Source organism: Apaloderma vittatum, unplaced genomic scaffold, assembly GCF_000703405.1.
Source record: "Apaloderma vittatum isolate BGI_N311 unplaced genomic scaffold, ASM70340v1 scaffold35960, whole genome shotgun sequence".
In the NCBI taxonomy this organism is placed as follows: domain Eukaryota; kingdom Metazoa; phylum Chordata; class Aves; order Trogoniformes; family Trogonidae; genus Apaloderma; species Apaloderma vittatum.
In genome coordinates this window covers 20,847-41,137 of record NW_009694630.1, presented here as the reverse complement: position 1 = coordinate 41,137, position 20,291 = coordinate 20,847, and the positions used below count along the sequence as shown (strand labels likewise).

The 20,291-nt window shown below is 36.6% G+C and overlaps 2 protein-coding genes across 4 annotated transcripts in view; one reads left to right on the top strand and one right to left on the bottom strand.

Annotated features, from left to right (window-relative positions):
- The window catches only part of PFKP (phosphofructokinase, platelet), a 37,920-nt gene extending 22,039 nt beyond the window's left edge, over positions 1-15,881 (top strand). The window contains exons 14-21 of one of the 3 annotated variants that reach the window (XM_009868187.1): positions 5,636-5,788; positions 9,479-9,643; positions 10,825-10,886; positions 11,873-11,984; positions 13,584-13,683; positions 14,018-14,023; positions 14,323-14,428; positions 15,347-15,881. In XM_009868187.1, the coding sequence (XP_009866489.1) occupies positions 5,636-5,788; positions 9,479-9,643; positions 10,825-10,886; positions 11,873-11,984; positions 13,584-13,683; positions 14,018-14,023; positions 14,323-14,428; positions 15,347-15,500 (858 nt within the window). In that variant the 3' untranslated portion in view covers positions 15,501-15,881. The remainder of the gene's footprint in view (positions 1-5,635; positions 5,789-9,478; positions 9,644-10,824; positions 10,887-11,872; positions 11,985-13,583; positions 13,684-14,017; positions 14,024-14,322; positions 14,429-15,346) is intronic. The other 2 variants (XM_009868179.1, XM_009868171.1) reach the window with 2 other exon arrangements.
- A 959-nt stretch (positions 15,882-16,840) lies between these two features.
- The window catches only part of PITRM1 (pitrilysin metallopeptidase 1), a gene marked incomplete at its 5' end in the record, with an annotated part of 23,286 nt that continues 19,835 nt past the window's right edge, over positions 16,841-20,291 (bottom strand). Inside the window, 3 exons of the mRNA XM_009868200.1 lie at positions 16,841-17,054; positions 17,652-17,754; positions 19,382-19,527. Of these exons, the coding sequence (XP_009866502.1) occupies positions 16,961-17,054; positions 17,652-17,754; positions 19,382-19,527 (343 nt within the window). The remainder of the gene's footprint in view (positions 17,055-17,651; positions 17,755-19,381; positions 19,528-20,291) is intronic.

Below are 20,291 nucleotides of genomic sequence, written 5' to 3'. Positions count from 1 at the left end.
ACTGGATATTTTTATAGACCAGAACTTTGGAAATGTAATCTGGAAAATGATACGGTTACTTCATATAGTCGCATTCATGGTATCTATTTAAAAAAGAGAGGGTTTAGGATCCCACGTGCTTCCCTTAGCTTTCCTCTGAAACTACCATGACTTGTAAATCTGCACAAAATAAGACGGTATATGTCTGTTGTATATGAAAGAGAAAAGAAATATAAAGCTAAGACTTGGTGGTCATTTGATGCAGTGTAGAGGAAAAATATCCCCATTACATGTAGAGTGTTGATGTATGTAGCTGTAACAAACAATGAGTGAATTTTGTTCTGTGCAGAAAGAGATCCTTATTTATGTAACGTCTTTATTCCTCTAACAGAGAATGTCAGATCCATGTTTCTCTAATGATAGGAATTACATATATTATACTAATAACATTTAACAAAAAGACTTGAGACATACTATGAAGTATTGTTTTTAAAATCAAATCCCATAACAGTATACAAATTAAAAATGGATTGATTGATACTAAACTCAGTTGGACAGAAAACATTGCCAAACACCATACAAATTAAATTATCAGCCATGCACATTTACAGTTCATCTGAAACACTTAAGAAGCATTAAGCCAACACACCTGTGCTAAAAAGAGCAATTTTGTTTATATTCTGACATAATTTTATCTGTGAAATAATAACAGTAATATTACACTTGAGGTTTTTTCTTTTTCAGCATAATGTGCAGACACGTGTGTATCACAAATACAGTTGCAAGATGTCCATAGTTTGTTTAAAACACAATAAAGACCTAATAAAGCAAAACTGGATTTACATTTTCACTTCTAAAAAATAGAATTATTTCTTAACTTAGCAAATTACAGTGAATCACCAAATTAGATTATGAACTCCTCTTCTGGTTTTTGTCTCTAGTCGTGTTGGAGGCAGAATGTAGAATTTTTCACTGATTGTGCGTGTTGGGCTATGTTTTAAAAATGGAAAATAATGAGCATGGTGCTCATGTAAAGCGAGAAAAGAATTTCAAATTGATTTTGAAAGTGAAATGTCAATTCTTCTATTGTCTAGATATATTTGAGGGTTTTAATTATGATATTATTTTCAGAAATTTGAAGGATTCCTCAAATGCTGTCATCTTCAAAAGTACTAACATAACTTTCACCTTTTGATTTGTTTTTTTAGGTTTTTTTTAACCATGCCAACATAAATATTTTTATCCTCAGCAAAATTAAAACCCTTCAGTTAGGAAATTTCAATTTCCTTAACTACTTTAAGTTAACTAGAATTAATCTTAGACATAGTCTTTATAGACAACTTCAGTTATAAATATTAATTCCAGTTCTGGTAAATAAAAATATCTTCTAAAAATGATTGATCACAAATTAAGGTGAGTAAAATGATTGTGCATAACACCTACTTTTCTTCTTTTCCTTTCTCATGAGCTTTATTTACCTAACTGGCTTCTTTTAATAGGTTATTTCATGTAGAGAGGTTATATTGTAGTCAGTCAGTTTCTCTCTTTTGCTTATGTTTAGGTCTCTAGATATCATTCACCTTTATTAGATAATAAAATGTCGGTTTCTCCGTGTTTTCAATGCATTAGTAGAAAACTTCTCAAAAAGATATTTTTTTACTAATAGTTTCCATCTTAGTTTTGCTTTTTATTTTACAAATTATTCTCTGAAATAAATATGAAGTCTAATGGCTTTGCAAAATTCAGATCCAATCCAATAGAAAATTACTATTTTTTCTTTTCTGGGGGAAGGAGCAGACCTTTGTGTTGGGGAAACGTTTCTGGTTTCGTTGTCTTCAGTTTTCTGCTCTCACCATTTGAACGTGATTCACTAAAACTGATAATGAAAAATATGTCCTTCCATTCCTATGTCGTATCTTCAGATCAGGTTTAGTAGCGATGATGACACTTACATAGGCTCAATACAAGTCATAGAATTGACCACAGTAAATAAAAGTTAGCAGCTGGACAGGAATGTCTATTCTATCTAGTTTATAGCTTTTTTTATTCCTATCGCCACTATTAGGTTAATAAATGCATCATAGTTTCCAGTGCTCTCATGACACTTAGTTTTTCTATGGTCCTCTTCTTGTATGTTTTTGGCATCTCCTCATAAGGTAAGTGCATTTCTGATGGATGATGGGGCCTTGCTAGTGTTTGGCATTACTCGACTCTTGTCAATGTTAGGTTGTTCGAAACTGCTGAAGCATGTAAATTGTACCTTGAGACACTTGCAGATAAAATGTGTTAAGGTGCTGTATTTAAAAATGAAAAAAAACCAAAAACCAAACCAACAGATACATAACTTGTGAATGAGAGCTGAGTAACTGTGCTTTTCCCTAAGTCATAGATGATGGATGGCACATTTCTCAATAATTAGAATTTAGATTATCTAACAGATTCTGTAATCTTCTTGGAATATTAATTTTTTTCCATTTTTGTTTTAGAATATAGGCTTATAATTAGCTGAATAGTAGGATGTGGTTTGTCTTTTGAATAGTTTTTTAAATTTAAATGCTATATTTTTCACTTCAGTTTTCAGAATATTGGTGAGAACAGTTGTCAATGAAAAACCTGATATTAAATGCCTGAGTATAGCTGGATGTTTCTGTACCTGAGAAGGGTGTGCTTAAGGCTTGTATATCTAGATATACATAATAAATTGTTTAGGATTGCAGGATAAGAACATGAGCTTTGAGTTTTCTGAGAGAAGAAGTATCAGTAAAATAGCTACCATGATAAAAATACATATATGATAAAAATACCATGATGAAAAATACATATATTCTCAACTTCATGTTGGTAATTCAGTGAAAAGAATAGAATCTTATTTCAGGTAGCAGACCTCTAGAATGTGACAACAAAGAAGTGTTAGTTTTTTTCCTACATAACCATGAAGCGTAAAAAAATCCTTTTAAATGAAAGTTATATGACTTAATATTGGTTTAAAAGAGGTATTAGTAATACATTTTTCAGGTGGAACTGAAAAGCAGAAACCTACTTGGTAATTAAGCAGAATGAATAAAAAGTTAGACACTTTCAGCTACAGAACGTGGAAAGAGAGCTGGAAGGGTGAAAATTTAATTTGAAAACAAAGCCTACTGATGCACTGGAGGGAACTGATGGGAAGAGGAATAAACCAGAACAAGGTATGCAAGAATGTTCATTTGATTTAGGAGATGTAGAAGTAAATGGGGAAATGGAAAGAAAAAGGGATCAGGGAGAGATTGAGGAAAAACTGAACATGAAAAAGGTAGAGGATAAAACTCATTAATATGTTTCTTTTGACAATTCGTGTTTTCCTTTCATCAAAGCAAAGGGGGTACAAGTTAATCAATTGATTTTGGGAGGAAGAGCAGCAAAGAGTCACTGAGCAGCAAAGGCAGCTACAGTCAGATTGCTGCAGTGCAGCCACCATGCATTTCCTTGGAAAATAGACCCCCGTGCCCTCCCAGTGCTGGAAATAGCACATGTGGCTCCACATTCATGTGAACTGGGAAGCTGAAAGTTAGCCTGGCCAAGCTAGCTAACCAATTACATTTTCATCCGATTCTGTTCTGAAACCAGCTGGATGTGGAGCTAGGGCGGTAAATCAATCCATTCCAGGAGCTATTTGCATGTAGATCAACATAAAGTCATCAAACCACAGTATTTGCTTGACTGCATGTGTTTTTATAGAGCATCCTTGGTTATGGCAACACCCTCCGTAATAACACAACTACAATAAAAGGGTGTGGAATGATTATACTGTTTTATTGGCATAGCACAGTATGCCTCTATGACCTTACTGTAAAAAAACATTTATAAAGAAGTCATTAAAACAACTTATAATTTGTTTACCCTCTTATAATTTCTAAGTGACCCTTTATTGAAAGCATTTTCATATTGTCCTGCAGTGATGTGAAGATGTTGCATAAAATCATCTAATGCTCGTGCTTGGTGAAGGTACAGTCTTTGGATATGTTTGCTGAAATCACTTGCATCAAATAAAATGCCAATATTTAATGCAAGTAAAACATATCTTAACTGCATTTTAGCATACCGTAAATGCAGACTAACCAATTATGTTAGTTATTGCTCTAAATCTCCCTTCAACTTGTTTTCCCAAAAATCTTAAACTTTTAGAGAAACTCATGTTTTGCAGCTCTCTAGGAAGCCATGTGGTTTTATCAAGTCACTGTGACTCAGTGTACATCTTTAATTTTTGGTAGAAATAAAACCTGAATGCAGCTTCACTGAGCTGAGTGGGGCAAGGCAATTACTGAAATTTTCTCAGTGTAGTCTCATCCACTCAAAAACAAAAAAAAAGGATCCATTTGTTGCTCTTTTGGCTATACTGCTTCTCAGAGCTGCAGATCTGAAAGTGCCATCTTTTTGCCTGTGTTTCAGACCTAAACTGGAAATGCGTCCTAGCACTGAGCTTAATTTAAAGTTGTGCTCAAGAAATTCATGAGCAGAAAGAGATTTTAGAAAGTCAGTTTGCACTTACACAGCTACTGCTGTATGTCCTGTCCTCTCACTGAGCATAATTTGCTCTGTCTAGGACAAAAACCTAGATAGCAGAAGTCTGTCAGGGGAATTTTTTTCCGCCTAAGTTATTGCTTAAATCAGTCTCTGCATAGATAGTTGCAGAGATAGCTATCTAAATTTGATCTGCAATAATTCGTGCTTCTGAACTAATTTGAGAAACCGAAAAGATGAGACGTCCATGCACATCAGTCCTTCATGGGAGAGATTCAGAAAATGTAAGGTATTATATAATCTTGCTTACTTGTGAAGAGTCGTCACATAGGCAGTTGGAACAATTACCATGCAGATTACTTTAGATTAGAAATAACTGGAATACTGTAACTAAAAAATATGTTTACTGGCTTTAAAACAGCTGCAAAGTCTTAACCTTGAATTAGTATTTAGACATCTGTTAGGAACACCTAATTCTTTTTCACTTTTGTAGTGTTTGGAATCTTCCGAAGGACCTACATGTACTCTTCAAAGAATCCTTGAACTGTGTTTGCAAACTTATTAACTCATCCATGTGCACGTTTTCCTGGATTTTTCTGGGCCTGTGTGCAGTCTGTGTGTATAGAGGCAGGCGTGTGATCGTAATAGAATCTTGAAAGGCGTAGACAAAACTTTTTTTTCCTTCTTCTTGGTGGAAATAGAGGTGTGTCTCAACTTTGTAGAATAACATAGTTCTTTAAAAAGCATCTTTCTTTAAGCATTTCCTTCAAGTTGTAGGTGTTTTACTAGTTAACATTCCAAAATTCTTAACATACATCCTTCAAGTGGTTTCCTGTGGAATGATTTCCAGTCTACCTTTATGCCGTCTTTTTTTTCCTGCCCAACTGCTTCTGACCTCTAAGCTGCACACACTTCCCTTTCACTCTGTATTAACTTGCACTAACCTTTGGCATTTCTTCAAAGAGCATTGTACCAATGCAACCCCAGTGCACTGTTGTGGTATGTACAGGATACCTCTCCCCATCCCCAAATGATCTCACCGATTGTATTTACTTGGGCCAATGGACAGCCAAATTTACCATCACATGCAAGGACTCATTAGGAGAGCAATCCAAAGACGATGAATGTATCACTCATACTTGTACCACTGCTTCAGGCCTATGAAAGTTGTCTGCAGCTACATGAGGCACGTTCCCGCTTTGAGGAGTTTTGCATACCTATCTGTGTGTTGCCTGCTACTATTAGCAACAATGTGCCAGGCACAGACTTTAGCATTGGTGCTGACACTGCCTTGAATGCTATTGTGGAGGTAAGACTGCATATCCTTTAAAAGTTAAGATGATAAAATGCATGAGATGAGGATACCTAATAAAGACCTTGAAATGTCTAGTTGTCTATAATAATTCAGTTGCTGTAATTTTTTTTGTTTATGGTTTATAGTTAAAAAGTTTTCCAAGACTGATTAAAGATTAACCTTATAAAAATTTATTGTTGTATACTGAAGTTCTGGGGACTCTGTTTTGTTATCCGTGACTGCTGCATTAGTGCTTAGAGCATTTGCTTTTCCAGAGGATAAAATATTTGGCTTACTTTAATTTTGATTTTTATCTTACGTAGCTCCTAAACATTACTTAGGTGGCAGAAGAAAACACAGATTTTATAAATGCCACATTTGTTGCGTGGGCTGATGACTGAGCTCAGTGTAGTCAAGCATTTTGCGTATGTGGTTATCGCTAAACACAGGAATAATCCCAGAGACTGCATTAGGCTTAACATACGTGAAGTGCCTATAAGTGCATGCATAGTAAGAGCAGTTAAGACTCTCACCGATGCTAGCTATGTAGTGGGAGGCCAGAACTTCCTATGAATGTTTTCCATTTCAGTCAGCATAACCCATTCTCTAGTTCTAGTGTGCCATAGATTGTTCCCTTGGGTACAACTGCTATATGAACTCTTTAACTTCTTTACTGCCCTGTTGAGTCTGCTGGAGCCACAGCAAAAGGACCCGAGTTGAGAACTAATGCAAACAAATGAGTAAACTTCTGAACAGCTCTGGATTTTATCAAACTCATTATCAATCCGTATAACTAATTATGAAGTCATTGGCCAAGAAAGTCAGAACAGAGATAAGAGGTCTGAGAAATGCAGATTTGTCTTCCTGCTCTGCGATACAGTGTAATTTATTTATACTGAGTGAAAAAGCTCCAGCAGGTAACGGAAAGAGCTGTGTCCGAATACTTTGTGGCCTGGTCTTTGGGAGATGTGTCCAGCATCCCTTGGGGTGAAGATGACCCAAGCTGTAGTGTGGGTAAATCGTAGCAATACGGTCATAGGCAGAACACAGGAACTTTTATTGTTCCATGAGCTGCTTCCACCTTACCTACTTCTATAAATTATCAGGCCAAGACTGCGGATTATGACTGGTAGCACTTCTAATAGCAGTGCCCCTGTAAAAGTGAAAAAATTAAAACACAACAGGGAAAAAATGATCGCGTATATTGTTGCTTCCTCTTATTTCACTTTATTGTTAATTTTAGTTGCAATTTGCACAGCCTTTAGTAGTCCTCTCAGTGAGAAATAAAAATAGTTGTATCTATTCAGTTTCACTACTGTTAGAATGTTTTGTTTATGCTAAAAAAAGAATATTTTTAATTTTGTGAAGCTTTGAATATCAGATTTTTCATTAAGGCGGCTCAGTTCATATGAAAGCTCAACTAGCAGTGGAATTCCAAAGAGTACTCCAAAAAGAGTCACCATGCCGTCATGTTTAAAACTTATGAAACCTATATTTGAGATATCATTTTTCCAGCCTATGGAGCAGTACATGGAGTAATGATTCTTTAAAATCCATCTGTGCCACTTTGGTATTTGGGTATTTCTGTCACAGTCATTCTGAGACACCAAAGAGAGTAGGAAGTTTCTACTGTGTCTCTTGTATGGTCAAGGGTAGAAATCCTTCTAAATACATCTAAAGTGGACAGAAAATTCCATTCTACTACCAGCAACTGGAGAACTTTTTTAGAAAGCTTGGAGTTTATAAGTATTTTAGATGTCTCAAAATTAAGAAAATATTCTGTGTATTTTGTTTCTTCAGTGTCTAAAGTTTGTTTTTATAACATAAAATAAACACATACTACCCATCCAGTTCCAGCCAGCTGTTTTAAAATGAGTTAAAAATGTTTTGATGCTGCACCTGCTACTGTTAAAAGTAATGAGGATTTTTATATGTTTGTTACTGTTTACCATATGTCAGAAGCCAGTATTTTGCAAAAATTCTCATTAAATCATATCTGGAAGGGGAAAGTAAAGTGCTTGAGGATATTGTAAAATCCAAGACAGGTAAAGGAAAATGTCATTTTGAAAAAACAATTGAAGATTAACGGAGGCCTTTGTGACATAAGTTTGTTATGGAGATACTTTCTGCTTTGAGTAGCAGCAGAATGGGGATTCTGCACTTACGTATGTGTATGTATGTGTGTGTGTATGCACATATGCAAATATATCAATATGTATAAATAAAATTACGTGCATCTTTTGGTAGCTGCACTGAGAAAAATGAACTGACTTTGATACTTCAATGCATTAAATGTTAGTATGTTAAAAGTTCTTTTTTGTAGTATTTGTATTTTGTAGTATTAGTATTTCTAGTTTTCTAGTATTGTAAGTGTTCTCATGTATCCATTTATTATTTGTTCTGTGGTCTGTTAAGTACATTTTTAAAGACTGTATTGCTCACAACCTTGGTTTTAGCTTGAAGTATTATTTTCAGCAAGCTGAATGAAGGTGCCGGTTGTAAATATCTGTGAAACAGAATTACCTCAAGCGTTACAGCATTTGCAGTTATTCATTCAGAAAATCAGTATGGTGTGGGGATTTTTTAACATTGTTATAATTCAGGTTTCGAGATGACGAACTTCCCAGGTACTTCTATTTCTTGTTTTTACCAAACAGTGCTGCTACAGAGAGTGTACATCAATTTCACAAAATTCTTATTGCCAAGTGTGGTACACCCTATTTATTTATAAGACAAAGAAGGAAGCAGTATTTCTCATATCTGCTTTCTGAAATGAAGATACATTATCTGATGAATTTAACTTTGAATTGTAAAAAAATTCATTCGAGGAACTGAGTTTGTCAAATAGCTTTTTGAGTATTATTAAAACCTGGAGATGCACAGTAACCTTGTTCCCAGGTTTCTGTGTTTTCCCAAGTTTCCTAGGTCCTACCACACTGGAGATTTTATCTGTTATTTGCTAAGTCTCTTATACAGCTCTAAAAAATATTGATGTTAATTCATGACACATAAGCAACAGATCTCTTTGTAGAGAACATTCCTTCTACTGGTGAGAATAAGATTCAAGTGGAGATTGCATTCATTTTATATTAAGTATGTATCTCTTAAAAAGAAACAAAACCACCAAAAAACATTTTAAAGAAATGCTCTAGTAGTGCTTGAAAGAATGATATTTATGTTGGATATCATTACTGGAAACTCAGCAATGGGGCAATACATGCTTAGGATTTCAATTCAAGAAATTGTAACTATGAAGTATGGCTGGGGGTGCAGTGAATTTTAAAATCAGTAACTAAGTAGAAATAAACTCTTCGGTGATGGATAGAGTTAAAGCAAAGAAGAGAAACTTACTCATACCAGAGGTGATTAAAAAGCTCAATTTTAACTATTTCTATCTCTTAAAAAACTACCAGAACTTTTAATCCTATACACAAACCAAATTTAATTCTTCTTTTAGTATTTACTGGAAGCAAGTAAGAGTTGATAGTAGCAAAATGTTTTATTTTAACTGCAGTGTTCAGTGTATGATTTATAAGAATTACTTTATTTGGTCATTATTATAGTTAAATTGGTTATGCTATTCTGAGATATTTAAAGATGTGGGTTTTATAAATTCTTTTGCCAGTAAGTGGCAGAAAGTTGCATGACATATCAAAACCATAAAAATTTAGACTTTCAAGCTTACAATATCTTGTCTTTGATTAGACGTGTGACCGCATCAAGCAGTCAGCCAGTGGTCCCAAGCTTCGTGTATTCATCATTGAGACCATGGGCGGTTATTGTGGTTATCTGGCTAATATGGGGGCCCTGGCGGCAGGAGCCGATGCTGCTTATATCTTTGAAGAACAGTTTGATATTCGAGAGCTCCAGGTATACGACGTTAAAAATATTTTCCTCATTTTTAATTACATCCTAAAATTGTTGCATATATATAGCCTAATGTTTGGAATTGAAGTATGTGGCTCATGTAACAGCAAAAAACCCAATAATGTTTAGACTGTATCTAAAAGCTATGCTTGACTGTAGTGCTTGTATATAATGCCAGTCGTCATGGCCTGTTATATAAAGGAGCATATACCCAGTTATTTTTGGCACTGGTTTTAGTTAAATGACAAAATTGTTGTATTAGCCATTAAACACTACTAAATGAATTGTTTAATTTTTATTATTATAATTTCAATTCAAATTATATGGGAGGTGGACTAGATGATCTTTTGACGTCTCTTTCAGTCTCTAACATTTTAACATTCTGTGGGAACAGACATGGGCAGTTTTAAAAGAAACCCAAAAATAGGGGGGGAAAAAAAAAGGAGGGAATACTTTTTCCGTCATGATACTGCCTCAGCTCATGGTGTTAGAAGGCTCTTCAGGTCAGGTACTGAACAGTATTTAAGGTGTATTAGATAGCGACTTTGATACCACAGCTATTCAGAGCATGTTTGGATGTGTTACTTAAAGATCTCAGGCTTTAAGGATTACAGATTAGGGTGTAAGCTGCTGTGGAACTTGACTACTATGAGGATTTTCCACTGCTGAGGAGTTGGTGCTACAATCATGGACAAATATGAATTTCAAAAGAGAGAAATTTCCTGAAAGGAAAAGAGATGTGAAATGGATCGTAATTCTTCCTCACTGATTCCTCAGTGTGTGTGCTCTTCATGTCACGTATGGGAGCACCAGCACAGCAATGCATCCTGGGATCCTCTTTGCAAGACTGGGAGTAAGGGCAAGCTTTGATCTTTTGTGCAATTTTTGTATTTTTATGTATATTGAGTTTATCCAACTTGGTGCTGTACCGGGATGGCATGCAAAAAAACAAGTTTATATTGCTAATAAAATCAGTTATTTGTAATGCAGAGGAAGAAATCAGTTTTAACCCAAAAATGAATAGCCAAACCCAGTATATCATCCTGGATCTCCAAAAACATTATCTGAATTTGCACATAATACTTTCTGTGGAATACTTTACAGAAGTTCTCAGGATTTGTAGGCTAAGTAAAATCGTTCTGTAATTCTGTATGGCTCCTAAAAAATACTTCTGTTGTTTCCAGGCTAATGTAGAACATTTGACTGAAAAAATGAAAACAAGTATCCAGCGTGGTCTAGTGCTGAGGTGAGCAAAAGTAGTTTTAATAGATGCAACCAGTGATGCTTAATACTTTGGCCAGATGGGCTGTTTGGTGACTTAGAAATATATTCCTTGATTATTCCTTTAACGTGAGATTTTGTGTAAAGCTGTTGCTCCAGAAGGCAATTCTAGGAGCTGTCTGGAAGCTCAAGTGCAAAACTTCCTGCTTTCTATGTAAATATATTTGCTCTGTAATCTCATATTTTATTTTATTTTCAGCCTATTTTCTTATGGGCTTTGTCTTTTTATTGTAGATTCTTTCTTACCAAACAGGGTGTGAAAACTAGGATACACGTGTACACATGTAGTATGGCCTTTACTATAAAAATCTCACTTACATTTTAAGAGATTACACACAATAAAATGTCCTTCAAAAATCAAAACATTTAAAATAAGTTGATTTTTTAAATTATCCCTTCTTAGGCAGCCTGAATCAGGCTGTAGCTTCTTTCTTTCCTGAGCATTTATTTTCTGTCTGCCATATGGCCAAGGGCTGAAAAATGAGTACCACAACAAGTTGTATGTTGATACCCTTATATTTGTGCAGGTTCTGCTAGTTGTATGACAATAGTGAAAAAATATCCTACATTCATATTATTGGTAAGGAACAGCCTAAGGTACTATTAATTATATATGCTTTTATAAAGTGCAAAATGATGAAATTGGATGTTGATGACTTTTTTAAATGTGTTTTTTTCTCTGCATAAGGAACTTGTCAGACCTAAAATGATATTTTTCATTACTTTATTCGACAATGGATTCCAAGTGACCTTCCAGTGACATCAATGTAGTAAAAGTAATGTACGCTTCAAAATCACAGGCACTTTACGTGGAAGTGTACATATGTGATCAGATGAAAATACATCCAAACCATGATGACTGATACAAAGAAAATGTGTATTCAGTAGCTGTAAAGTCATCCACTACTTCATAGTATTTTTGTTAAGTGTATCTGGCCTTAATTGTTACAGAAATGAGAACTGCAATGAGAACTACACAACTGACTTCATTTATCAGCTGTATTCTGAGGAAGGAAAAGGAGTGTTTGACTGTCGAAAAAATGTGTTGGGCCACATGCAGCAGGTAAAAATGACCTTGTAATTACAGAGAAGCTGAACTTTGTATGAACAAGTTGTGTACACTGTTCAAGCATTTCAAGCAAGTCTGACTTGGGATTAAAGAAAATAACTTGTGGATTTTTGTTTGTAGGTAACTCAGACGTTTTTGTTAGCATTACATTTTATCGCAATTCCTTCTTAAAAATCTAGGAGAAAATGCATTAGATTCAGTTTTATTCCTCTCCTGTCTATATTAATAATCAATTATACTTTTTTAATAGCTAATACAGCTATCTTATTATAATACATCCTTACAACATACTTACCTGCCCATCAGTAACATATCTGGCTTCTGAACTCTGCAAGAGATGAGATTCCATTAAAATACATGCAGATGGACTGTTCTTGTAGAAGAGACAGTAGTGAACTATTTGTGATCTTTCTACCTTGCGTCTCTTTATCTCACTATACTGCTCATTAGTGGGCAAACTTCAAGTTTCTAATTTGGCTATGCTAATCACCAAGACTGGTGTAGAGTAAAAAAATACCTGGAGAACCACCTGTCTAAAGCATTAGTAGTGAAATGACTGTCTCTCCTTTTAAGTAATTTAAAGTTGTATGTGTACTCCTTATATGTTTTTAGATCATCCAATATGCATGTTGGCATTTTCTGCATAAAATTAGCAAGGTTTTATTTTGAAGGTCAGGATCAGCATTAATGAAACAGATCTGATTGGAACTAATTGGAACTACTTCATATATGATTTCAGTCCCATCTCCTGCATTGAAAGAGGACAGAAAAGTCTACCTGTGTGGACAGAGGGCTTAAAAAGATCTAAGACAACACTTCTGTTCTCAGAACTATCTAAAGGCTGCTGTAATATTAGAAATTACAGCAGCCAAAAAAAAAAGGGGGGAATGGGGTGGTGATTGCTAATCTGCCAAGTCCTAATGCAGTTTTTTCATCCTAGTGTTTACACTAGATACTAGGAAAAATTTCTTTACTGGAAGAGTAATGAAGCATTGGAACAGGCTGCCCAGGGCAGTGGTGGAGTTGACATCCCTGGAGGTGCTGAAAAAATGCGTAGATACGGCACTAAACCAGGCCATGGTTTAGTGGTCACCGTAATGTTGGGTTGATGGTTGGACTTGATGTTCTTGGAGGTCTTTTCCAACCTTAATGATTCTGTGATTGTGTACTCGGCATTACGGGCTTCCTCGCTCAAGCTGCCGCAGAGAGCCGTGCTTCCCGGCTGACAGTCAGCACGTGGTTTTTCAGGCTCCTTCTGACGCCCATCCTGCAGCGCGTCCTGGTCGCCCTGTGGCAGGGTGAGCGCTGGGCACTGCTTTGGCATCAGCACGAAGGGGAGGCGGAAGAAAGGGAAGGGAGAGCACTGCCCTCCACTAAGTCAAAAGTATTATTGATTCACTGAAAATTCTGCAGGTGCTTAAGACAAGCTTTATGTGTTTTAGCTTGATTTGTGTGGTGGGGGTTTCAGTTTGTTTTTCTCAGAGGGGGAAATGGAAATAAGAGGTAGAGCAGGCCATTGGCAGAGATGACTGATAAGAAGACACAAATACTGGTTCGATAACGAAACTGACGCATGCCTAAATCTCCACATAGGGTGGTGCACCTTCGCCATTTGATAGAAACTTCGGGACAAAAATTTCTGCAAAAGCTATGCAGTGGATCTCCAAAAAACTGAAAGAAACCTACCGAAAAGGTGCAGAAATATTTGGTGCTGTCCCTCGTTACTGTCTTAATTAGCTCTCAGTATATAAGGTTACTGCACTGTGCAAACATAGGAATGAATGTATATTTGTTTGTTAGTCATGTCCTTTTTTTCCTCTTATGTTTTTACTATTCAGTAGTGCCTTGCCATACTTCCTGCTGTATGATTCCCCCTCAAATGAGCTCAATAATTCAGACAGCTGTTTTCCTGTCTTTCTTTTAAAAAATGCTAGTGTGATTGCAGTTTTTCATGCATGAAGGAATTGATGGTTATATAGTTACATCTGTTCTTCCTTTTTGTTTCATGGTGGCTACATGGGAGACAGAAGAAGGTAATATGTCTTCTTTGGGAATTTTTGTAAAGCGCTATTTACTAAAATCTAATTTAAAACTGGATACTAAAATTCAGTCTTATTGTGGCTTGATTGCACTGTATTTTCATTGCTAATCACCAAAGCTAAATGTAAAAAAGTGAAGATCTAACTGTTCAAGTACTAATTGTTTATCATTATGTTAAATATTCAGTAACTGGAATTAAGCTACTGTAACCTTCCTATTCAGTTAATTACAGAAAAAGGGTATTTTCCTTTACAAGTGTAAGAAAGTGCCTGAATTATTTCATTGTTTTTAGGAAAAGTATTTGCCAACACTGATGATTCAGTTTGTTTGCTGGGAATGCGTAGACGCAACCTTGTTTTCCAACCCGTGGCTGAGCTCAAGACTGAGACAGACTTTGTGTACGTATACACTGCTTACATTTTAAACATCTCCACACAGGCTTCCTTTCACCACATCAGATGAACAGTGCTGACGCACAGTGTTTCCCAATTGTTCTACTATGCCTTTGGCTGGCCTACATTCAGCCAGTGATTCACTTGGATTGTTCATTTGTCTTTTCTAACAACTCGCTTCATGCTTTCTCTTCAGCCTCCTTATACCTGGAAGTCTCTTGTTAAAAATTCTAGCACTCCACCATTCTTTTAAATAACTTTCTCCTAATTGTCTTTGCTCTAATGCCTAGAATAACTTTATTTCTGGCACAGTTATTGGCGCAGAATTTTTGTGCCAAATTTGGTATTATATTTACCAATAAGGAACCACTTATAAAAGGTTGTTCGGTGGGGAGAGAAGGCTCCAGGCAGACCTTACAGCATCCTTGGAAGGGGGCTGTCAGGAAAGATGGTGAAGGGACTCGGTCAGGGAGCACAGTAACAGGACGAGGGGCAGCAGTGGGTAGATTTAGATTTGGTGTTAGGAAGCGACTCTCTTATGTGAGGCTGGTGAGACACTGGAGCAGGTTGCCCAGAGAAGGTGTGGATGCCTCATCCCTGGGAGTGTCCAAGGCCAGGATGGATGGGGATTTGAGCAATGTGGTCTAGTGGAGGTGTTTCTGCCCATGGCAGGGAGGTTGGAAGTCGTTGACCTTTAAGGTCCCTTCCAACCCAAACATTCTGTGATCTTCAAGTAAAATCTGTTCAGTCCTTCACCATTCTGCCCTTAGTTCTCCCTGTTTTGGGTCAGTGTTTACCTCCTGCCATAAATGTCAAATGATGTGATCCTATTTATAAGAAAGGCTGTTACTGTTGATTGTATCAGCTGCGTGTCTTAGCCCCTAACTAAACCACCTTATCTTTTTTCTTCCACCTCTTACACAGACACAGGATTCCCAAGGAGCAATGGTGGCTGAAGCTGCGACCACTGATGAAGATTCTGGCCAAGTACAAGACTAGTTATGATGTTTCAGATTCAGGCCAGCTGGAGCATGTTGCTATGCACAGCCCAAAGGAAGCAGAAACCGGAGCCATCTAAAGACATCACTTTTAGATTACCGTAATAGATGCACATTGTGAGTAACAATGCTTTAGAATCGTTACAGCTTTGTTTTGTAACATTTAAATTATTGTACCAGCACTTTATGTGAAACAAGACGTTCAGAAGTCACACAGATTTTGTCCTGTATTTGTGTTATGTTTGAAACAAACCCTAGCATCTAATGGATAAGCACCATGTACTGATACTACCCTTTAACAGCAAGTGCAACACCGTTCTATGCACTCTGTAAGTTACTCACCACTGCACTTTGTTTCAGAGTACTTACACCCCAAAAATAAGTGTAGATGGCTAGCTTTGTGTTGTTACAGGATGTGCTTAATGTATCTGAAGTGAAATAAAATACTGTTGCAAACATCATGAGTGTCTTGGCAGAAACTGTATTCACTTGTTTTTAAACAATTTGGGAAATAATGCTCCGTGAAGGATTCTCTGTACACTCCAGTGAAGCAAAGAAGGAACTGCCCTTTTGCTTCCCGACCCACACAGGAAGTAGTCGCAGCAGGGCGATCTGTGGTTTGTTGGTTCTTTGGAATCAGGCTACAACACAGAATCATTTCTTTTTGTACAGGGATAATAAAACTATTTTTAAGGGGAAAAAAAAAATAAAAAAAGCTTTAGCAACTTGTGATTCAGAAAGATATATTCTGGTCCTTGATTCACATTTTGTTTCAGCTTCTTAAAGATTATTTAAAAAAACAGTGATGAGAAACTGAGTTTCTCATGAGAAACTGAGTTTTGAAATTAGGCTGACAACGCAGCTAAAAATGTTTCCTCAGGCCAGCTTATCCATTAACTAGACCTTGACAAAAAGTTAAATACTAGATCAAGTCATATAAAAATATTACAATGTTGCCCAAATTGGTGCAATACATTGAACTTAAAATACACTGATTCATTAGTGATTTGCCTACTCCACTGCAATTCACTGCACCCATGGCTTGATGTGAGGTGGAAGGAACCATCATGAAGCTCCTCTACCCTTAGGTGGCTTATGCAAAGGAAACTGGAATTACCACACCAAAGAATGACATTTGTCAGTATGAGAGACATTGTTCTTTATATATCCAACAGCAGACATGATTTCAAACAAATACCATTTAAAACTCTAAGTTTTACATATACAAAAATAATTAATTTATATAGTATTCATATGCAATTGGAGTGAGTCTTCAGTAAAATATTAACGTCTGTTAATTGCCATAAAGAGCATGTAAATGCTTGCTCTCGAATACTGTATGGTTAGAAAGTTTTTCACATAGTTATTGCAAGAACATCTTTTAACAGGTTTGTTGCACACCATTAAAAGCAGCCGTGAACATTTAAGTGGGACCATAGCACTGTTAAAAGTTACTAAATAAAAAAAAAAAGCTAATTATGTAGTCGCACAGATTGGCTTGTTTCATATGAGCTTGGCTGTTCAGCTGTTCAGCAGCAATTCATCGCTTGACCCATGAGGGATCTTTGGCGATATCTGCATTTTCTGGGCCGAGTATAGCTTGACCACGAGTGCTCTTCCCAGCTGCAAGATACCTGTGAGACAAAACCAGAAACCCATGAGAAGCTGCTGCAGTGAGTTATCTAACTGTCACATAAGTTAAAAACATTCCATCTCAGAAAAACGTGGTTGGATACGTGCCCTTTGTTTGTATTTACAGCACCTTCTGGATTTAAAGTGGGTTTTCCCCAGCCATCACACACGAGTCTCCTTATGAGCCTACCTCCTTGACCTTGTATTTTCCAATAGCAGAATTCTGAAGTCTAAAATTAAATTCAGAAGCCTAAAGAAGCATAAACTTACGAATCCAGAAGAACCAGCTCATATAGCCAAGAGCTGGATGCCTGAGTGTTGTACTCTTCTCAGACAGTTTCTGGACCCCTCAAAAATTAAACAATCTCCTACAAAGTCAGAAGGTAGGAGGGAGTTATGTCTGTTAAAATGCAATAAGCAGGATGTAATTAACATCTCTCTCTCTAGGGCACAAAAGCAAATAGTGAAAGTAGTAGGAAAGGTCAAAGGAAGACATCCAAGAACTTTAATCCAACAACTTTCACAAACTTTCCTTCTTCAAATTAGGTTTTTGGTTTATTTTTCAAGTAAACATTTTCCTAAATTGAGCACGGACTTACTTGTTTGATACATCAACCAGGTTATCACTGTTAACAGCAAAAAGTTGTTCCCTGTGCAACTGCTTCATTTCATCAGAAATCCCATATAAGAAATGATCCATTCCTAGGAAAAAACAAAAACCAACAACAAACCAAAAATCACACCCTGCATTGCACACTGGAATCTTGGTTACGACTAGTTTGCACTCATTCGTGCATGTAAGACAGGTACATGTGCTGCAAGGGAAGAAAAAAGACTACCATTAGGCCATCATTCCGAGACAATATCTAACTGTAAATCAAATATCCAAGGTTAGAACTCAGTAAATTAATTTTCTGAAGTACTAAGAGTTTCCTACTTAAAAAAAAAATTTTAAAAATCATATTCTATTCTGGCAAGTGATTCAGTTTGTCAAAAATCTAAATGTAATGGATGTCCAGAAAACCTAAGCCTAATTCAGTCTAAAGAGACTCAGGATTTTGTAACATTTTAGCCAAACTGCATTTAATGATGCTTCAACAAACTCAGAAAATTTGCAGTCAACTGTAATACATGTGTGATGCAAAGGTTTTATAACCTTTTTCTTCTACAAAAGGAAACCTGCATACAAATGCTTTAATGCTTTTGTTGGAATACTTCCATACAGTATTTTAATATTAATATTACAGGTCCAGGAACAACCAGCAAACCCCAAAATAATCACAGAAAAGCTTTTTGTCATGCACGTAACCATAGAGGAAAAACAAGTGGCATGGGAGGACATCTGCCAACTAGTCAAACCTCCTGCCTGAAGTAGGGCTGACTTCCAAGTTAGAGAAGGTTCTTCGAGTCCTTACGCAAGGCCCGATGATCGGAATGACCAGTACTAAAGGGACAGGTACTCCTGCAACAGCATCCTGGCCTGCTGAATCACGTTCTTCTATTCGGTGTTTCACTAAATTTGCCACAGCTCCATCAAGATGCGCGCGTTCAAATATCGAAGAATGCACATCATGACTCTCACAAAGCGCAACATTCAGTATGGATGCGTTTCACTCATCTGCACCTAAAATTACTGGTTTTAATTGCCCAAACCAAAACCAAGTTGTCAGCTGAAAGTCAGCTTCATCTTTTCTTGTCTACTAAGTTACTGTTAATACAAATACATATTAAAATAACACTACTGTTAACCTTATAATTCCTTTATGTATAGAAAAGGAATGTATTCCAACTCAGGAAGTTTTGGACTGAACTTCATCTGATAGTGTGGGTGGGAGGAAAAAGTGAAGAAAGCAAAGCAACACGTGAGCAAACTGAAAAGATGTGAAGATACTACCACGCCATCATAAGTATGCAGATACGTAAAGATAAAACCCTCCACCATAGCAGGCTTCTGTGCTTCTTCGAAAAAAAAGTAACAATCATAGTTAATATGCAGCAATATAATCCTTCAGCTATTTTTAATCAGAAAGCCAGTATTTGTTTTTATTTGCTTGCACTTAATGCCCTTCCCAAGCCTACTGTTGTTTCTTTAATCTCCCTCCATCTCCTAGCAGTATTCACCTGAGCAGCAGCAAGCAGCAGGACAAATACTTGTGGTATTTCTAAGAGCGAGCAAGAGGAACTGACTGCTTTGTTGAAACTGCAGCTGGTTTACGTTTGCCAAGTACAAATTTTATCATGGGATACAGTTTAGCACACTATTTTCTTCCCTTTAAACTTAAATAAATCAATCAGTATTGGCAGCGCTGGCAGGCTGGTGAGAACATACCTTTGTCTGAAGGAGCTATTGGTGCATCTACAGCAGCAAACACTGCCAGCTTAGCTTCATCGATGTCTTCTTGTGTGAATTCTCCAGATTTGGCCCATTCGACTGCTTTTTCAAAGGTTTTCAAGGTGGTTAAAGAATTTGGGTCTCTTGAAAGAAAAAAAAAATTAAATTACTTACTTCAGTATTATCAAATGAAGAACTCCATTTGTTCTGTTCTCATTTCATTCATAGTTTAACGTGCATCACGTAAACATACATACACGGGGCTTAAGCCAAAGGATAAACTCCCTTTTTATGTACAAAGAAAGGTTTGGGAGTTTTTTGGTTGTTTTTTCCAGATGAATAAAGTATTATAAACCAGGCCTATTTTGAAGTTTAGATAAAAAACGTGCAGCAAGTTCCAGGACAGCGTGCAGAGAACTGGCATTAAAAAGATGGTCAGCCAGCACTGTTCACGATGCACCATCGATTTGGTGCAACAGCTTAGTACGCCTAACGGCCATTAATATCAACAACAATATTTCTGATATGCCACATCTTTTCTAAGTTGCTTTTCCTGCTACACCTGTTTTTGCTCTCTGTAAAACAGGTGTAGCAGGTTAACAACTAATGAAATACTAACCCAGACAAGTCCTACCATGCTCAAGGTCCATAGAGAGGCAAAGCCACTCAAATTTTAGCTACGGATCCCAAGCACGTACTGTGCTAAGCTGCCTTTGGTCTAGGAAAATGATTTAAGTGAGTACTCCAGCCACATGACATTTTTTAGTGAGGATTATAACTATTCTGTAATACCTCCAGTTCAAATTTCATCCTCAAGTGTTTTGGCAAGATCAATGCACGTAACTGTTCTGGACTGGCAAAAATAGGAAAAGAAAGGAAGGAGAAAGCAGTTCTAGCTCATCATCAG